The sequence below is a fragment of the Oncorhynchus gorbuscha genome, unplaced genomic scaffold (genome assembly GCF_021184085.1).
Source record: "Oncorhynchus gorbuscha isolate QuinsamMale2020 ecotype Even-year unplaced genomic scaffold, OgorEven_v1.0 Un_scaffold_2066, whole genome shotgun sequence".
NCBI lineage: Eukaryota > Metazoa > Chordata > Actinopteri > Salmoniformes > Salmonidae > Oncorhynchus > Oncorhynchus gorbuscha.
Window position 1 is genome coordinate 62,501 of NW_025746665.1, and position 20,000 is coordinate 82,500.

Genomic DNA, 20,000 nt, shown 5'->3' on the forward strand with positions numbered 1-20,000 from the left:
GTGTGTGCGCGTGCGCGTGCGCATGCGCGTGCGTGTGCGCGTGCGTGTGCGTGTGCGTGTGTGTGTGTGTGTGTGTGTGTGTGTGTGTTCAGATCCTGACGGGTGAAGACTGGAACATGGTGATGTATGATGGGATCAAGTCTCAGGGAGGAGTAAACAGTGGAATGGCCTACTCCGTCTTCTTCATAGTGCTCACACTCTTCGGCAACTGTATCCTGATGACCACGGCTCTATGCTGATACACACATAAACACACACATACACACAGAGACACATATAAATGCATACACACACGCACCACACACACACACATATAAATGCATTACACAAACACACACAGCACAGTTGAAGTCTCTCTATGGTGTGTGTGTGTAATGTGGCACGTAAGAACACACGTACAGACATTCTAGAGGAACACAAACAGAGGGAAGAGATACTCATCAGAATGTCATGGCTTGTGTCACAATGTTTCTGAGTTGGTCCTTTCAGTTCCTTAACCCTTCTGCTCTCAGACACCCTGCTGAATGTGTTCTTAGCTATCGCTGTGGACAATCTGGCCAATGCTCAGGAGTTGACCAAGGTACTGGACCACATTATACCTTACTTTACCTCACCTGGTTATAACCTTTCGAGAACTGTACATAACCTGGCTATAACTGTACATAACCTGGCTATGACTGTACATAACCTGGCTATAACTGTACATAACCTGGCTATGACTGTACATAACCTGGCTATGACTGTATGGGTGAAGTTATCCTTATACTCTATGCTGATCTTGGGTCAGTTTTGCGTTAGGATTTGGGGATGGCAAGCTGATCCTAGTTGCACAATTCTGGTAACTTTCCCCAAATTCCCAGGGTTTTCCAGGATTCCTGGATTTCCTGCTTATGCTCTCCTAATTCCAGGAACTTTCAACAAGTATTTCTGGAAAACTAGGGAATTTTGTGAATTATACTGTACTGTTTTACTCTTCTACTGAGCCTGCCTACCACTGACTGGACCAGGCGATAGACCTTATTCAGACATTGTTAATTGACTAATGTTCGACACCCCACTAGCTGTCAATGATAGAACACACAGACTGAATAAGGTCTATTTAATATGGCTAATGCTCTCTCTTTCTCTCTCTCGACTCTTTCTCTCTCCCGCTCTTTCTTTTCTTCTCGCTTTCTCTCTCTCACTTTCTTTATCTTTCTCTCTTTCTCTATTTCTCTCTCGCTCTCTCTCTCCCCTCCCTCTCTCTCTCTCTCTCTCTCTCTCTCTCTCTCTCTCTCTCTCTCTCTCTCTTTATCTCTCTCCATTTCCATTTTTCCCTCCCTCCAGGATGAGGAGGAGCAAGAAGAGGCAGCTAATGCCAAGACAACCCTGCAGAAGGCCAAGGAGGTGGCTGAAGTTAGTCCTCTGTCTGCCGCTAACCTCTCCATCGCTGCGTGAGTAGAGTATCTATCTATCTATCTATCTATCTATCTATCTATCTATCTATCTATCTATCTATCTATCTATCTATCTATCTATCTATCTATCTATCTATCTATCTATCTATCTATCTGTCTGTCTGTCTGTCTGTCTGTCTGTCTGTCTGTCTGTCTGTCTGTCTGTCTGTCTGTCTGTCTGTCTGTCTGTCTGTCTGTCTGTCTGTCTGTCTGTCTGTCTGTCTGTCTGTCTGTCTGTCTGTCTGTCTGTCTGTCTATCTATCTATCTATCTATTTATCTATTTATTTATCTATATTCTATCTATATTCTATCTATCTATATTCTATCCATCTATCTATATATATTCTATCTATCTATCTATCTATCTATCTATATATCTATACTTTATCATCTATATATATTCTATCTGTCTATATTCTATCTATATTATATAGATATATCTATCCATATTCTATCTATATTCTATCTATATTATATCTATCTGTCTGTTGCTAGATCTGTGGTTATTTCAGTTGTGTCACATATGAAAGCAAATATACTGATACACTGGAACACACACACACACACACACACACACACACACACACACACACACACACACACACACACACACACACACACACACACACACACACACACACACACACACACACACACACACACACACACACACACACAGTACATCAGTACTCAGTCTAATGTACACTCCAACACTCTACTCAATCCGACCAACACACACTTCAAGACTCAATCTGACGCTCACTCCATCTCCCACTCGACCTAAATCTCCGTAGCCACTGACCTAGGCTTCTTCAACTTTAATCACAGTCATCATCGAGAGAGGTACAAGGTTAAATACACTACAGTAATTATGAGGAGGTTAAATACACTATACTAGTTATGAGAAGGAAGCATAGTTAAATACACTATACTAGTTATGAGAAGGAAGCATAGTTAAATACACTATACTAGTTATGAGAAGGAAGCATAGTTAAATATACTCATTTGAGCTTCGAGGAGTGGCAAGGTCCTATTAAAAAACGTATCATGAAGCATCATCGAATTTGACAGTGAGTGAGACGTAGCACTAAGACGTAATTCCACCCTAATTCCATTCAGAGTCAATGGAAACGAGCTAAGTGGCTACGCGGCAACGCTAGCGGGCAAAGACAGACTACAGCCAGAAGAATGGCATCTTCTTATCATCAAAGACAGTGACAGGAAAAGGAAATAGTTTCTACTGAAATTCTGTGGCCCTTTGAAATGTTTGATGTGCCCTTGTGTGTGTGTGTGTGTGTGTGTGTGTGTGTGTGTGTGTGTGTGTGTGTGTGTGTGTGTGTGTGTGTGTGTGTGTGTGTGTGTGTGTGTGTGTGTGTGTGTGTGTGTGTGTGTGTGTGTGTGTGTGTGTGTGTGTTCCATTGTCTGCTGTTTCTGCAAGGAGAAGCAGATTTGACATAAGCCCCTCCAGGCCTTTATAAAAAGTCCTTACCCGGTACTCTGCGCCTGTCTTAGTGGTTTTTTACACGGAGAACAATAGGTTTAGTCATGTCTTAGAGGACGTAGGGGATGGGACGGAGGAGCGAGAGTGTGTGTACATTTCCCTGCTATACATTAACAATACTGTAGACACACACATTCAAGGTGCCATATATCAGATGCTAATGCCTTTGACTTGGTGGTGGTGATTTAAACAGAGGCACAAACACATTACTCCAACAACTAACCCCTCCAAACGCTCTTCTAAATGTTGTCATAGGACCAGTATCGCCATACTACGACACCTGATTTTCCACGGCAGGAAGGAAATCAGACAGCAGACTAAACTCTTTGGTCCTGTAAAATATAGTGTGTTATAGCTTGAAATAGAAACATGTGACTCTGGGTGACATCATAACGCTGTTTCTTTCCAACAGGAGAAACTTACATTTGTTTTACCAAATTTCTATCCGCATGTTAAATGTGCAACCAGAGGAAAGACAACTCTAGACCACCTTTACTCCACACACAGAGATGTTAAATGTGCAACCAGAGGAAAGACAACTCTAGACCACCTTTACTCCACACACAGAGATGTTAAATGTGCAACCAGAGGAAAGACAACTCTAGACCACCTTTACTCCACACACAGAGATGTTAAATGTGCAACCAGAGGAAAGACAACTCTAGACCACCTTTACTCCACACACAGAGATGTTAAATGTGCAACCAGAGGAAAGACAACTCTAGACCACCTTTACTCCACACACAGAGATGTTAAATGTGCAACCAGAGGAAAGACAACTCTAGACCACCTTTACTCCACACACAGAGATGTTAAATGTATAACCAGAGGAAAGACAACTCTAGACCACCTTTACTCCACACACAGAGATGTTAAATGTGCAACCAGAGGAAAGACAACTCTAGACCACCTTTACTCCACACACAGAGATGTTAAATGTGCAACCAGAGGAAAGACAACTCTAGACCACCTTTACTCCACACACAGAGATGTTAAATGTGCAACCAGAGGAAAGACAACTCTAGACCACCTTTACTCCACACACAGAGATGTTAAATGTGCAACCAGAGGAAAGACAACTCTAGACCACCTTTACTCCACACACAGAGATGTTAAATGTGCAACCAGAGGAAAGACAACTCTAGACCACCTTTACTCCACACACAGAGATGTTAAATGTGCAACCAGAGGAAAGACAACTCTAGACCACCTTTACTCCACACACAGAGATGTTAAATGTGCAACCAGAGGAAAGACAACTCTAGACCACCTTTACTCCACCACACAGAGATGTTAAATGTGCAACCAGAGGAAAGACAACTCTAGACCACCTTTACTCCACACACAGAGATGTTAAATGTGCAACCAGAGGAAAGACAACTCTAGACCACCTTTACTCCACACACAGAGATGTTAAATGTGCAACCAGAGGAAAGACAACTCTAGACCACCTTTACTCCACACACAGAGATGTTAAATGTGCAACCAGAGGAAAGACAACTCTAGACCACCTTTACTCCACACACAGAGATGTTAAATGTGCAACCAGAGGAAAGACAACTCTAGACCACCTTTACTCCACACACAGAGATGTTAAATGTGCAACCAGAGGAAAGACAACTCTAGACCACCTTTACTCCACACACAGAGATGTTAAATGTGCAACCAGAGGAAAGACAACTCTAGACCACCTTTACTCCACACACAGAGATGTTAAATGTGCAACCAGAGGAAAGACAACTCTAGACCACCTTTACTCCACACACAGAGATGTTAAATGTGCAACCAGAGGAAAGACAACTCTAGACCACCTTTACTCCACACACAGAGATGTTAAATGTGCAACCAGAGGAAAGACAACTCTAGACCACCTTTACTCCACACACAGAGATGTTAAATGTGCAACCAGAGGAAAGACAACTCTAGACCACCTTTACTCCACACACAGAGATGTTAAATGTGCAACCAGAGGAAAGACAACTCTAGACCACCTTTACTCCACACACAGAGATGTTAAATGTGCAACCAGAGGAAAGACAACTCTAGACCACCTTTACTCCACACACAGAGATGTTAAATGTGCAACCAGAGGAAAGACAACTCTAGACCACCTTTACTCCACACACAGAGATGTTAAATGTGCAACCAGAGGAAAGACAACTCTAGACCACCTTTACTCCACACACAGAGATGTTAAATGTGCAACCAGAGGAAAGACAACTCTAGACCACCTTTACTCCACACACAGAGATGTTAAATGTGCAACCAGAGGAAAGACAACTCTAGACCACCTTTACTCCACACACAGAGATGTTAAATGTGCAACCAGAGGAAAGACAACTCTAGACCACCTTTACTCCACACACAGAGATGTTAAATGTGCAACCAGAGGAAAGACAACTCTAGACCACCTTTACTCCACACACAGAGATGTTAAATGTGCAACCAGAGGAAAGACAACTCTAGACCACCTTTACTCCACACACAGAGATGTTAAATGTGCAACCAGAGGAAAGACAACTCTAGACCACCTTTACTCCACACACAGAGATGTTAAATGTGCAACCAGAGGAAAGACAACTCTAGACCACCTTTACTCCACACACAGAGATGTTAAATGTGCAACCAGAGGAAAGACAACTCTAGACCACCTTTACTCCACACACAGAGATGTTAAATGTGCAACCAGAGGAAAGACAACTCTAGACCACCTTTACTCCACACACAGAGATGTTAAATGTGCAACCAGAGGAAAGACAACTCTAGACCACCTTTACTCCACACACAGAGATGTTAAATGTGCAACCAGAGGAAAGACAACTCTAGACCACCTTTACTCCACACACAGAGATGTTAAATGTGCAACCAGAGGAAAGACAACTCTAGACCACCTTTACTCCACACACAGAGATGTTAAATGTGCAACCAGAGGAAAGACAACTCTAGACCACCTTTACTCCACACACAGAGATGTTAAATGTGCAACCAGAGGAAAGACAACTCTAGACCACCTTTACTCACACACAGAGATGTTAAATGTGCAACCAGAGGAAAGACAACTCTAGACCACCTTTACTCCACACACAGAGATGTTAAATGTGCAACCAGAGGAAAGACAACTCTAGACCACCTTTACTCCACACACAGAGATGTTAAATGTGCAACCAGAGGAAAGACAACTCTAGACCACCTTTACTCCACACACAGAGATGTTAAATGTGCAACCAGAGGAAAGACAACTCTAGACCACCTTTACTCCACACACAGAGATGTTAAATGTGCAACCAGAGGAAAGACAACTCTAGACCACCTTTACTCCACACACAGAGATGTTAAATGTGCAACCAGAGGAAAGACAACTCTAGACCACCTTTACTCCACACACAGAGATGTTAAATGTGCAACCAGAGGAAAGACAACTCTAGACCACCTTTACTCCACACACAGAGATGTTAAATGTGCAACCAGAGGAAAGACAACTCTAGACCACCTTTACTCCACACACAGAGATGTTAAATGTGCAACCAGAGGAAAGACAACTCTAGACCACCTTTACTCCACACACAGAGATGTTAAATGTGCAACCAGAGGAAAGACAACTCTAGACCACCTTTACTCCACACACAGAGATGTTAAATGTGCAACCAGAGGAAAGACAACTCTAGACCACCTTTACTCCACACACAGAGATGTTAAATGTGCAACCAGAGGAAAGACAACTCTAGACCACCTTTACTCCACACACAGAGATGTTAAATGTGCAACCAGAGGAAAGACAACTCTAGACCACCTTTACTCCACACACAGAGATGTTAAATGTGCAACCAGAGGAAAGACAACTCTAGACCACCTTTACTCCACACACAGAGATGTTAAATGTGCAACCAGAGGAAAGACAACTCTAGACCACCTTTACTCCACACACAGAGATGTTAAATGTGCAACCAGAGGAAAGACAACTCTAGACCACCTTTACTCCACACACAGAGATGTTAAATGTGCAACCAGAGGAAAGACAACTCTAGACCACCTTTACTCCACACACAGAGATGTTAAATGTGCAACCAGAGGAAAGACAACTCTAGACCACCTTTACTCCACACACAGAGATGTTAAATGTGCAACCAGAGGAAAGACAACTCTAGACCACCTTTACTCCACACACAGAGATGTTAAATGTGCAACCAGAGGAAAGACAACTCTAGACCACCTTTACTCCACACACAGAGATGTTAAATGTGCAACCAGAGGAAAGACAACTCTAGACCACCTTTACTCCACACACAGAGATGTTAAATGTGCAACCAGAGGAAAGACAACTCTAGACCACCTTTACTCCACACACAGAGATGTTAAATGTGCAACCAGAGGAAAGACAACTCTAGACCACCTTTACTCCACACACAGAGATGTTAAATGTGCAACCAGAGGAAAGACAACTCTAGACCACCTTTACTCCACACACAGAGATGTTAAATGTGCAACCAGAGGAAAGACAACTCTAGACCACCTTTACTCCACACACAGAGATGTTAAATGTGCAACCAGAGGAAAGACAACTCTAGACCACCTTTACTCCACACACAGAGATGTTAAATGTGCAACCAGAGGAAAGACAACTCTAGACCACCTTTACTCCACACACAGAGATGTTAAATGTGCAACCAGAGGAAAGACAACTCTAGACCACCTTTACTCCACACACAGAGATGTTAAATGTGCAACCAGAGGAAAGACAACTCTAGACCACCTTTACTCCACACACAGAGATGTTAAATGTGCAACCAGAGGAAAGACAACTCTAGACCACCTTTACTCCACACACAGAGATGTTAAATGTGCAACCAGAGGAAAGACAACTCTAGACCACCTTTACTCCACACACAGAGATGTTAAATGTGCAACCAGAGGAAAGACAACTCTAGACCACCTTTACTCCACACACAGAGATGTTAAATGTGCAACCAGAGGAAAGACAACTCTAGACCACCTTTACTCCACACACAGAGATGTTAAATGTGCAACCAGAGGAAAGACAACTCTAGACCACCTTTACTCCACACACAGAGATGTTAAATGTGCAACCAGAGGAAAGACAACTCTAGACCACCTTTACTCCACACACAGAGATGTTAAATGTGCAACCAGAGGAAAGACAACTCTAGACCACCTTTACTCCACACACAGAGATGTTAAATGTGCAACCAGAGGAAAGACAACTCTAGACCACCTTTACTCCACACACAGAGATGTTAAATGTGCAACCAGAGGAAAGACAACTCTAGACCACCTTTACTCCACACACAGAGATGTTAAATGTGCAACCAGAGGAAAGACAACTCTAGACCACCTTTACTCCACACACAGAGATGCGTACAAAGCTCTCCCTCAATTTGGCAAATCTGACCATAATTCTATCCTCCTGATTCCTGCTTACGAGCAAAAATCTAAGCAGGAAGCACCAGTGACTCGGTCTATAAAAAAGTGGTCAGATGAAGCAGATGCTACTGGACTGTTTTGCTCCACAGACTGGAACACATTCCGGGATTCCTCCGATGGCATTGAGGAGTAGACCACATCAGTCACGGGCTTCATCAATAAGTGTATCGATGACGTCGTCCCCACAGTGACCGTACGTACATACCCCAACCAGAAGCCATGGATTACAGGCAACATCCGCACGGAGCTAAAGGCTAAAGCTGCCGCTTTCAAGGAACGGGACTCTAACCCGGAAGCTTATAAGAATTCCCGCTATGCACCCCGACGAACCATCCAATAAGCAAAGTGTCAATACAGGACGTACTACACTGGCTCCGATGCTCGTTGGATGTGGCAGGGTTTGAAAACCATTACAGACTACAAAGGGAAGCACAGCCTAGAGCTGTCCAGTAACACAAGCCTACCAGACTAGCTAAACTACTTCAATGATCGCTTCGAGGGAAATAACACTGAAACATGCATGAGAGCACCAGCTGTTCTGGACGACTGTGTGATCATGCCCCCCGCAGCCAACGTGATTAAGACCTTTAAACAGGTCAACATTCACAAGGCTGCAGGGCCAGACAGATTACCAGGATGTGTACTACGAGCATGCGCTGACCAACTGGCAAGTGTCTTTACTGACATTTTCAAACTCTCCCTGTCCGAGTCTATAATAACAAAATATTTTAAGCCGAACACCATAGTCCATGTGCCCAAGAACACTAAGGTAATCTGCCTAAATGACTCCTGACCCGTAGCACTCTGTAGCCATGAAGTGCTCACATCAACGCCATAATCCCAGACAGTCTAAACCTACTCCAATGTGCATACCACCCCAACAGATCCAGAGATTATGCAATCTCTATTTCACTCCACACTGCCCTTTCCCACCTGGACAAAAAGAACACATATGTGTGAATGCTATTCATTGACTACAGCTCAGCGTTCAACACCATAGTGCCCACGAAGCTCATCACTAAGCTAAGGACCCTGGAACTAAACACCTCCCTTTTGCAACTTGATCCTGGATTTCCTGACGGGCCGCCCCAGATGGTAAGGGTAGGCAACAATACATCCGCCACACTGGTCCTCAACACTGGGGCCCCTCAGGGTGCGTGCTCAGCCCACTCCTGTACTCCCTGTTCACTCATGACTGCATGGCCAGGCACGACTCCAACACCATCATTAAGTTTGCAGATGCACAACAGTGGTAGATCACCAACAACAATGAGACAGCCTATAGGGAGGAGGTCAGAGACCTGGCCGTGTGGTGCCAGGGCAACAACCTCTCCTCAACGTGATCAAGACAAAGGAGATACTGTGGACTACAGGAATGGAGGACTGAGCACGCCCCCCATTCTCATCAACGGGGCTGTCCATTTACACCACTGCTACTCTCTGTTATTACCTATGCATAGTCACTCTACCTACATGTACATATGGGGCGGCAGGTAGCCTAGTGGTTAGATCGTTGGACTTGTAACCGAAAGGTTGCAAGATCTAATCCCAGAGCTGGGGATTCTGCCCCTGAACAAGGCAGTTAACCCACTGTTCCTAGGACGTCATTAAAAATAAGTATTTATTCTTAACTGACTTGCTTAGTTAAATAAAGGAAAAATTACCTTGACTAACCAGTGCCCCTGCATACTGCTCTTTAACTACTTGTAACTTTTATTTATTATTCTTATTCATATTTTTTAACTGCATTGTTGGTTAGGGGCTTGTAAGTAAGCATTTCACTGTTGTATTCGGCGCATGTGACTAATAAAATGTAGTTTGGTTTGAAGCTTTATGTTGTGTTTTCTTGTGAGACTGGTGTCATGACAACCCTAGTCTCTTCTAAACGTTGTCTAAAGGTTATTTAAACATGGGAAGGTTATAGCAACACTGTTTTTATACACCCCACCTACCGGTAACTAACCCTCCTCACACTAACTCACTCTTCTAAACGTTGTCTAAAGGTTATTTAAACATGGGAAGGTTATAGCAACACTGTTTTTATACACCCCACCTACCGGTAACTAACCCTCCTCACACTAACTCACTCTTCTAAACGTTGTCTAAAGGTTATTTAAACATGGGAAGGTTGTAGCAACGCTGTTTTTATACACCCCACCTACCGGTAACTAACCCTCCTCCAAACCAACCCTCCCCCTTCTTCCTACACGAACACACTAACTCACTCTTCTAAACGTTGTCTAAAGGTTGTCGGAAGGTTCTGTAAATGTTCTGAGAAGGTTTACCACATCTTCTTACACGAACTGCCAGGACTCACTCTTTCACTCTTGTGAATGTTGTATATAGTAGAGGTGGAGGGAGGACATTGTTTTTATCCGATTCACCTTCCTAACACCCCTATTTCTCATGACACTAACAACACTCTGACGTTGTAGACAGAAAGAAAAAAAAGGAAATGTTGCGAGGAGGTTGTATATAAACGTTGTGTACGGTAGAAGCGGTGGGAGGAAGGTTGTGGCGGCGTTGTTTTTATGTCGGCTGTGTCGCTCCCTCCCTCCTTGTCTCCTCTTCAGAGTGACAGTAATAAAAACTGAGCGTATCGATGCCACAGGGAATGTGCTTGACTGGTATTTACTCCTTTATCTCATTTTACACTTGACTTTTTTCTTTTGGACTTTTTATTTGATCTTTTCCTCATCCATCCTTTTGTGATGTTGTTTTTCCTTTATTTTTGAAGTTTGTGTCGTTCTTTTGTTTTTTTTTCAGTCTGTCTTTCCGTGCTGTTTCATGATTTAGGGTTGCAACATTCTAAAAACCTCCGGGGTAAAACATACATATATTTGAACATTTCCAGTTGGAATATTCCAGTTGGGATTTCTGGAAAACCTGGGAACTTTGGGAACGTTTTTGTGTTTTGCCAATCCTAATTCCTGATCCTTGTTTTGGTGTTTGTTTGTTCACCTCTGGCTGGCTGTCATTTTGTTAGTAGGTGTGATAAGCTGGCTAGCTGGGGTTGTTGGGGTCAATTCCACTTTCAATTCAGTAGATTCAAAAGGATGAATTGAAATGTCATATTTGAATTGAAAACTGACCATTCTTTTCTATGAGGCTTTGTCATCATTCACGTCTAGAATGATCTGAAATATCTGAATGGTTGTAGGTAAGAGGTGTTAGTGAGGTACTCGAGGGGAAGTACAGGAGGGGTCATTTGGGAGGGGGTGGGGGTGCAGTTGGGGGGCTGAAGGCTGTAACACATTTCACCCCCTACCTTCTCAAAAGTCCATGGCTATGTCTTCGTCTCTGTCTTTGTCTCTGTCTTTGTCTCGCAAGAAGGGAATCGTTTGTATACATTGAAACAAACTGTTTGAGATTTTGTTGATATAATGTTTGTAAAATAATGTGGTTAAAAATTCAACAAACAAAAAGGCTTATTCAACAAAATCTTGTAATAAACAATTTATGTGTAAAAACGACCTTAATTTGAGGTATCTGTCGATGTTTTGGCACTTCCATCATAATCATCTTCACCACCATCATCATCGTAATCATCATCACAGCAACCTCTGCAGTGTATTCCTATGTGGGCTACAAGGACTCTTCTCACTGGCTGTCTGTCTGCTGTTGGGTCTATGACATCATCGCTTAGAGGGGCTGGGAGAAAAAAAACATCTAGTTATCTCTTCTATCTCGTCTAGAAACATTCACAACTGATCCCCTTCTCCTCTCTTCTTTCTTATGCCTATCTTCCTCTCCGTATCTTCTTCTTCTACACTTCCCTCTCTCTCTCTCTTTCTTTCTTTCTTCCTTATTTTCTTTCTTGTTTTCTCTCCCCACAGTAAGGAGCAGCAGAAGAATAATAAGGCTGGTGGTAAATCCGTGTGGGAACAGAGGACCAGTGAGATAAGGAGACAGAACCTGATGACCAGCAGAGAGGCCCTGTACAACGAGATGGACACGGAGGACTGGAAGGTCAGGGGAGAGGGGGAAGGAGAGGTGAGAGACACGGAGGACTGGAAGGTCAGGGGAGAGGGGGAGGGAGAGGTGAGAGACACGGAGGACTGGAAGGTCAGGGGAGAGGGGGAGGGAGAGGTGAGAGACACGGAGGACTGGAAGGTCAGGGGAGAGGGGGAGGGAGAGGTGAGAGACACAGAACACTGGAAGGTCAGGGGAGAGGGGAGGGAGAGGTGAGAGACACAGAACACTGGAAGGTCAGGGGAGAGGGGGAGGGAGAGGTGAGAGACACAGAACACTGGAAGTACAGGGGAGAGGGGGAGGGAGAGGTGAGAGACGGAACACTGGAAGGTCAGGGGAGAGGGGGAGGGAGAGGTGAGAGACGGAACACTGGAAGGTCAGGGGAGAAGAGGAGGGAGAGGTGAGAGACACAGAACACTGGAAGGTCAGAGGAGAGGGGGAGGGAGAGGTGAGAGACACAGAACACTGGAAGGTCAGGGGAGAAGGGGAGGGAGAGGTGAGAGACACAGAACACTGGAAGGTCAGAGGAGAGGGGAGGGAGAGGTGAGAGACACAGAACACTGGAAGGTCAGGGGAGAAGAGGAGGGAGAGATACAGAACACTGGAAGGTCAGGGGAGAAGAGGAGGGAGAGGTGAGAGACACAGAACACTGGAAGGTCAGGGGAGAAGGGGAGGGAGAGGTGAGAGACACAGAACACTAGAAGGTCAGGGGAGAAGAGGAGGGAGAGGTGAGAGAGACAGAACACTGGAAGGTCAGGGGAGAAGAGGAGGGAGAGGTGAGAGACACAGAACACTGGAAGGTCAGGGGGAAGAGGAGGGAGAGATACAGAACACTGGAAGGTCACTGGGGGAGAAGAGGAGGAGAGGTGAGAGACACAGAACACTGGAAGGTCAGGGGAGAAGAGGAGGGAGATACAGAACACTGGAAGGTCAGGGGAGAAGAGGAGGGAGAGGTGAGAGACACAGAACACTGGAAGGTCAGGGGAGAAGGGGAGGGAGAGGTGAGAGACACAGAACACTAGAAGGTCAGGGGAGAAGAGGAGGGAGAGGTGAGAGAGACAGAACACTGGAAGGTTAGGGGAGAAGAGGAGGGAGAGGTGAGAGACACAGAACACTGGAAGGTCAGGGGGGAAGAGGAGGGAGAGGTGAGAGACACAGAACACTGGAAGGTCAGGGGGAAGAGGAGGGAGAGATACAGAACACTGGAAGGTCAGGGGAGAAGAGGAGGGAGAGGTGAGAGACACAGAACACTGGAAGGTCAGGGGAGAAGAGGAGGGAGAGGTGAGAGACACAGAACACTGGAAGGTCAGGGGAGAAGAGGAGGGAGAGGTGAGAGACAGAGAACACTGAAAGGTCAGGGGAGAAGAGGAGGGAGAGGTGAGAGACAGAACACTGGAAGGTCAGGGGAGAAGAGGAGGGAGAGGTGAGAGATACAGAACACTGGGAGGTCAGGGGAGAATAGGAGGGAGAGGTGAGAGATACAGAACACTGGGAGGACAGGGGAGAAGAGGAGGGAGAGGTGAGAGACAGAACACTGGAAGGTCAGGGGAGAAGAGGAGGGAGAGGTGAGAGATACAGAACACTGGGAGGTCAGGGGAGAAGAGGAGTGAGAGGTGAGAGAGACAATAAAACTGAGACACTTCACAGTCCTTTTTTACTGTCTAGTTATGCATGTCAGTACAGTGTAACTTCAACAGTAACTAATCCTACAGTGTAAATGTAGTGTAGAAAATAGTCACTATGATTGTAGTACTGTACTGAATGATTACACAGTAATAACAACACTGTAGTGTAATATGTTACCCATAGAGCCGCAGATAAACTTATACTGTGTATATACAGTACAAGTCAAAGGTTTTAGAATACCTACTCCTTCAAGGGTTTTTCTTTATTTTTACATTGTAGAATAATAGTGAAGACATCAACACTATGAAATATCACATATGGAATCATGTTGTAACCAAAAAGTGTTAAACTAATCAAAATATATTTCATATTTGAGATTCTTCAAATAGCCACCCTTTGCCTTGATGACAGCTTTCCACACTCTTGGCATTTGCAATCACCAGGAGTCAACTGTGTGTATATATATAGTAGTTCAGCAAACCTGAGAATTATGGTTCATAATGGTCGCTGTATTGGTGCCTATGGTTTATAATGAACCCCATATTGGTACCTATGGTTTATAATGAACCCCATATTGGTGCATATGGTTTATAATGAACCCCATGTTGGTACCTATGGTTTATAATGAACCCCATGTTGGTACCTATGGTTTATAATGAACCCCATATTGGTACCTATGGTTTATAATGAACCCCATATTGGTACCTATGGTTTATAATGAACACCATGTTGGTACCTATGGTTTATAATGAACCCCATGTTGGTGCCTATGGTTTATAATGAACCCCATGTTGGTACCTATGGTTTATAATGAACACCATATTGGTGCATATGGTTTATAATGAACCCCATATTGGTACCTATGGTTTATAATGAACCCCATATTGGTGCCTATGGTTTATAATGAACCCCATATTGGTGCCTATGGTTTATAATGAACCCCATATTGGTGCATATGGTTTATAATGAACCCCATATTGGTACCTATGGTTTATAATGAACCCCATATTGGTGCCTATGGTGTATAATGAACCCCATATTGGTACCTATGGTTTATAATGAACACCATGTTGGTACCTATGGTTTATAATGAACCCCATATTGGTACCTATGGTTTATAATGAACACCATGTTGGTACCTATGGTTTATAATGAACACCATATTGGTACCTATGGTTTATAATGAACACCATGTTGGTACCTATGGTTTATAATGAACCCCATATTGGTACCTATGGTTTATAATGAACCCCATATTGGTACCTCTGATTCAGAGGGGTTGGGTTAAATGCGGAAGACACATTTCAGTTGAATGCATCCAGTTGTACAACTGACTAGGTATCCCCCCTTTACCTTTATGGTTTATAATGGACACTATGTTGGTGCCTATGGTTTATAATGGACACCATGTTGGTGCCTATGGTTTATAATGGACCCCATGTTGGTGCCTATGGTTTATAATGAGCACCATATTGGTGCCTATGGTTTATAATGGACCCCATGTTGGTGCCTATGGTTTATAATGGACACCATGTTGGTGCCTATGGTTTATAATGGACACCATGTTGGTGCATATGGTTTATAATGAACCCCATAATGGTGCCTATGGTTTATAATGAACCCCATGTTGGTGCCTATGGTTTATAATGAACACCATATTGGTACCTATGGTTTATAATGAACACCATATTGGTGCCTATGGTTTATAATGGACCCCATGTTGGTGCCTATGGTTTATAATGGACACGATGTTGGTGCCTATGGTTTATAATGGACACCGTGTTGGTGCCTATGGTTTATAATGGACCCCATGTTGGTGCCTATGGTTTATAATGGACCCCATGTTGGTGCCTATGGTTTATAATGGACCCCATGTTGGTGCCTATGGTTTATAATGGACACCATGTTGGTGCCTATGGTTTATAATGGACCCCATGTTGGTGCCTATGGTTTATAATGGACCCCATGTTGGTGCCTATGGTTTATAATGGACCCCATGTTGGTGCCTATGGTTTATAATGGACACTGTGTTGGTGCCTATGGTTTATAATGGACACCGTGTTGGTGCCTATGGTTTATAATGAACACCGTGTTGGTGCCTATGGTTTATAATGGACCCCATGTTGGTGCCTATGGTTTATAATGGACCCCATGTTGGTGCCTATGGTTTATAATGGACCCCATGTTGGTGCCTATGGTTTATAATGGACCCCATGTTGGTGCCTATGGTTTATAATGAACCCCATGTTGGTGCCTATGGTTTATAATGAACCCCATGTTGGTGCCTATGGTTTATAATGAACCCCATATTGGTGCCTATGGTTGCAAAGGGAGGATATATTACTGGAACTTTGGAATTTTGCCGGTAAACTACCAGAATTTCTGTGTGACCTTATCACATGTAAAATATATTGAATAATCAAATAAGATGATTTGAAAATAAAAAATAGAATGACTAAACTGTAAGACATTGTCCTAAAAATAAAGAATCAACTTAGTGAATACCACTGGTGTTTAATATGAGTTTCAGCATAATATATCATTTCATTATTTCTTTACACGTTTATTTATTCTACTGTGTCAACGTTGTAAATGTTCCAAACTGGGGGCTGGTGTGAAAGAAGTCAACAGTTGGAAGAGTTGCAGAGTTAATTGAAAATAACGCCGTTGTTGATTAAATGCTTTTTCCATTAACTAGGCTATTTTCTCTTGAACCATATGGTCTATCCACTAGAAACTTATGGACAATATGTGAATAAATGTTTTATTACGTTATTCACCTCTGAATGACCAAAGTTACCATAGATTGTCATAGCTTACCTGTTAATTACCAAAATTACAGACGATTCCGGTAACTTTGGTAAATTACTGGTAGCTATTGGTGCCAAAAATGTCCCACTAGTTACATCCACAATTAGAACCGTTGGTGACAAAATGGCGGACTGTTTGCTAAACTCTGTATATCTCTGGTTCTAGGAGTAGGGCTCAGGAAAGGAGAAAGGATTTGAGTTAGAAGAGAATAAATGTAGGGTTTTCTTTATTTATGGAAGAATCTTAACTTGAGGTCCACGTGTTTGGATTCTGCCCTTGTTGTTTGCCTTTATAAAGTAACTTATTGCCTTGTTGTTTGCCTTTATAATGTAACTTATTGCCTTGTTGTTTGCCTTTATAAAGTAACTTATTGCCTTGTTGTTTGCCTTTATAAAGTAACTTATTGCCTTGTTGTTTGCCTATATAAAGTAACTTATTGATCCCGTTTCTGAAGATAACATCATTACCATCCTTAACCCCCTCCCTCCCCAGGTGTCGTACCCCCATCGTGCTGGGGACATGAAGACCCACCTGGACCGTCCGCTGGTGGTCAACCCCCAGGACAACCGCAACAACAACACCAACAAGACCCGGCCCGGAGAGCCCCCTCTAGACCCGCAGGACACCCTGGGCCAGCAGAGGGCTGAAGAATACATCAGACGCCAGGCCTGCTACCATCAGAGGAACAGGGGGGGTCAACCAAGGGGAGGTAGTGGCCCAGAGAGAGAGGCCTGTCTGGGGCACGGGGGGAGCAGATTGTCCCTGCAGACGCTGGAGGGTATTGAAGAAAGAAGGGACCATGGAAGGAGATGTAGGCATAAAGAAGGGAAGGAGGGGAGGAGTGTGTCACCGCATTATAGCGAGGGAGGAGTGGGGGATGAGAAGAGGAGGCACAGGAGGGTTAGGAGGGAGGGGGAGGAGGGAGGGAGAAGGCATAAGTGTAAGGGGACAGAAGGGGTAGTGGTAGGGGAGGGGGGTGAGGTAGAGACGGAGGGGAGGAGGCCGAGGCGTCATCGGCATGGAGAGAGGAGCCGACAGCATCGAGTTAGAAAGTGAGTGACAGAGGATCCGTGTGTCTGTGTCTGAATCTGTCAATATCAAACCTGATGTTTCCTTTGGGGATCAAAGTGTTGTACACTACCGTTCAAAAGGTTGGGGTCACTTACAAATGTCCTGGTTTCCATGACAACATACAGGAAATGAGGTGCAAAATGAATAGGACATATAGTCAAGACATTGACAAGGTTTTAAATAATGATTTTTAATTGAGATAATAATTGTGTCCTTCAATAATATAATAAAAGAATCCTCAATTTGCAGCAATTACAGCCTTGCAGACCTTTGGCATTCTAGTTGTCAATTTGCTGAGATAATCTGAAGAGATTTCACCTCATGCTTCCTGAAGCACCTCCCACAAGTTGGATTGGCTTGATGGGCACTTCTTACGTACCATACGGTCAAGCTGCTCCCACAACAGCTCAATAGGGTTGAGATCCGGTGACTGTGCTGGCCACTCCATTATAGACAGGATACCAGCTGACTGCTTCTTCCCTAAATAGTTATTGCATAGTTTGGAGCTGTGCTTTGAGTCATTGTCCATTGTCTGTACGCCTATGTAGATATTCTGCCTTTTCCAACATTAACAATGTCTACACTGTATTTCTGATCAATTTGATGTTATTTTAATGAACTTTTTTTTGTTTCATTCATTTCTAAGTGACCCCAAACTTTTAAACGGTGGTGTAGATTGCTATTGATTTGTCGAAGCCAGTGTCCTGTACTGTATGTCATTAAATGAGCAGCATAGTAACTATGTTTTTTCAAGATGTCACTGTCCTTGCACCTGCCTCCCCCAAACTCTACCCCCTCTCACTCTTCCTCTCTTTCCCTCTCCCTCCCTCTCCGCCCACCCCCCATCCCTCCATCAGAGACCACCACTGCAGTGGCCCCAACCTCTCCACCGCACGGCCCATCCTCAGACAGGACAGTCAGTACAGGGAAGACCTAGACAACCTACTCAACAACAGCAAACTACACGACCACACCCTCCACCCGCTGCCCCCAGACCACCCTGACCTTGTGAATAACCTCCTGAACCGCAGTGTGACAGCAGACACACACCACCATAGTATGGACAGTCTAATTCTGACCAGTATGGCCAAGCCGGCTCATACGGTCGTGGATATGATGCCTCCTGTCTATCCATATCCCTCCACCAATGCCATCCTGCAAGGTGGGTGGGTGTGTGTGGGGGAAGGTGTGTGTGTGTGTGTGTGTGTGTGTGTGTGTGTGTGTGTGTGTGTGTGTGTGTGTGTGTGTGTGTGTGTGTGTGTGTGTGTGTGTGTGTGTGTGTGTGTGTGTGTGTGTGTGTGTGTGTGTGTGTGTGTGTGTGTGTGTGAGTTTATGTATGGGTGGTGAATGTACTATTTTGGATCATTCTAATACTTTGACACTCTCTCTTGACTCTCTTCAACTCTCTCTCTCTCTCTCTTCATCTCTCTCTCTCTCGCTCTCTCCTATTTTCCTCTCTTCATCTCAGTGAACAAGAATGCTAACACAGACCAGAAAAAGAAGGATGAGGAGAAGAAGGAGGAAGAGGAGGATGAAGGGGCGATGAAGATGGTCCCAAACCAATGCCCCCGTTCAGCTCCTGTTTCATACTGTCCACCACCAACCCGTGAGTGCGTGTGTGTGTGTACGTGGGTGTTGTACACTATATATACAAAAGTATGTGGACACCCCTTCAAATTAGTGGATTCAGCTATTTCAGCCAGACTCGTTGCTGACAGGTGTATAAAATCGACCGCCGAGTACTGAAGCACGTAGAGCATAAAAATAATCTGTCCTCGGTTGCAACTCTCACTACCAAGTTCCAAACTGCCTCTGGAAGCAACGTCAGCACAAGAACTGTTCGTCAGGAGCTTCATGAAATGTGTTTCCATGGCCGAACAAGCCTAAGATCACCATGCGCCATGCCAAGCGTCGGCTGGAGTGGTGTAAAGCCCGACAAGGACATCCCAGCCGGACAAACCCTCCCCTCACCCGGACAACGTCTCCCCTAACCCGGACAAACCCTCCCCTAACCCGGACAAACCCTCCCCTAACCCGGACAAACCCTACCCTAACCCGGACAAACCCTCCCTAACCCGGACAAACCCTCCCCTAATCAGTATATGACCTCACTAATGCTCTTGTGGCTGAATGGAAGCAAGTC

The 20,000-nt window shown here is 44.3% G+C and overlaps 1 protein-coding gene across 1 annotated transcript in view; it reads left to right on the forward strand.

The window, feature by feature from the left end:
• Positions 1-20,000, forward strand: part of LOC124024913 (voltage-dependent P/Q-type calcium channel subunit alpha-1A-like) — a 76,840-nt gene that overhangs the window by 53,526 nt on the left and 3,314 nt on the right. Inside the window, 10 exon segments of the mRNA XM_046338647.1 lie at positions 93-210; positions 513-580; positions 1,327-1,433; positions 10,951-11,004; positions 12,214-12,370; positions 17,279-17,597; positions 17,700-17,838; positions 18,715-19,019; positions 19,326-19,403; positions 19,406-19,463. Coding sequence (XP_046194603.1) covers positions 93-210; positions 513-580; positions 1,327-1,433; positions 10,951-11,004; positions 12,214-12,370; positions 17,279-17,597; positions 17,700-17,838; positions 18,715-19,019; positions 19,326-19,403; positions 19,406-19,463 — 1,403 coding nt within the window.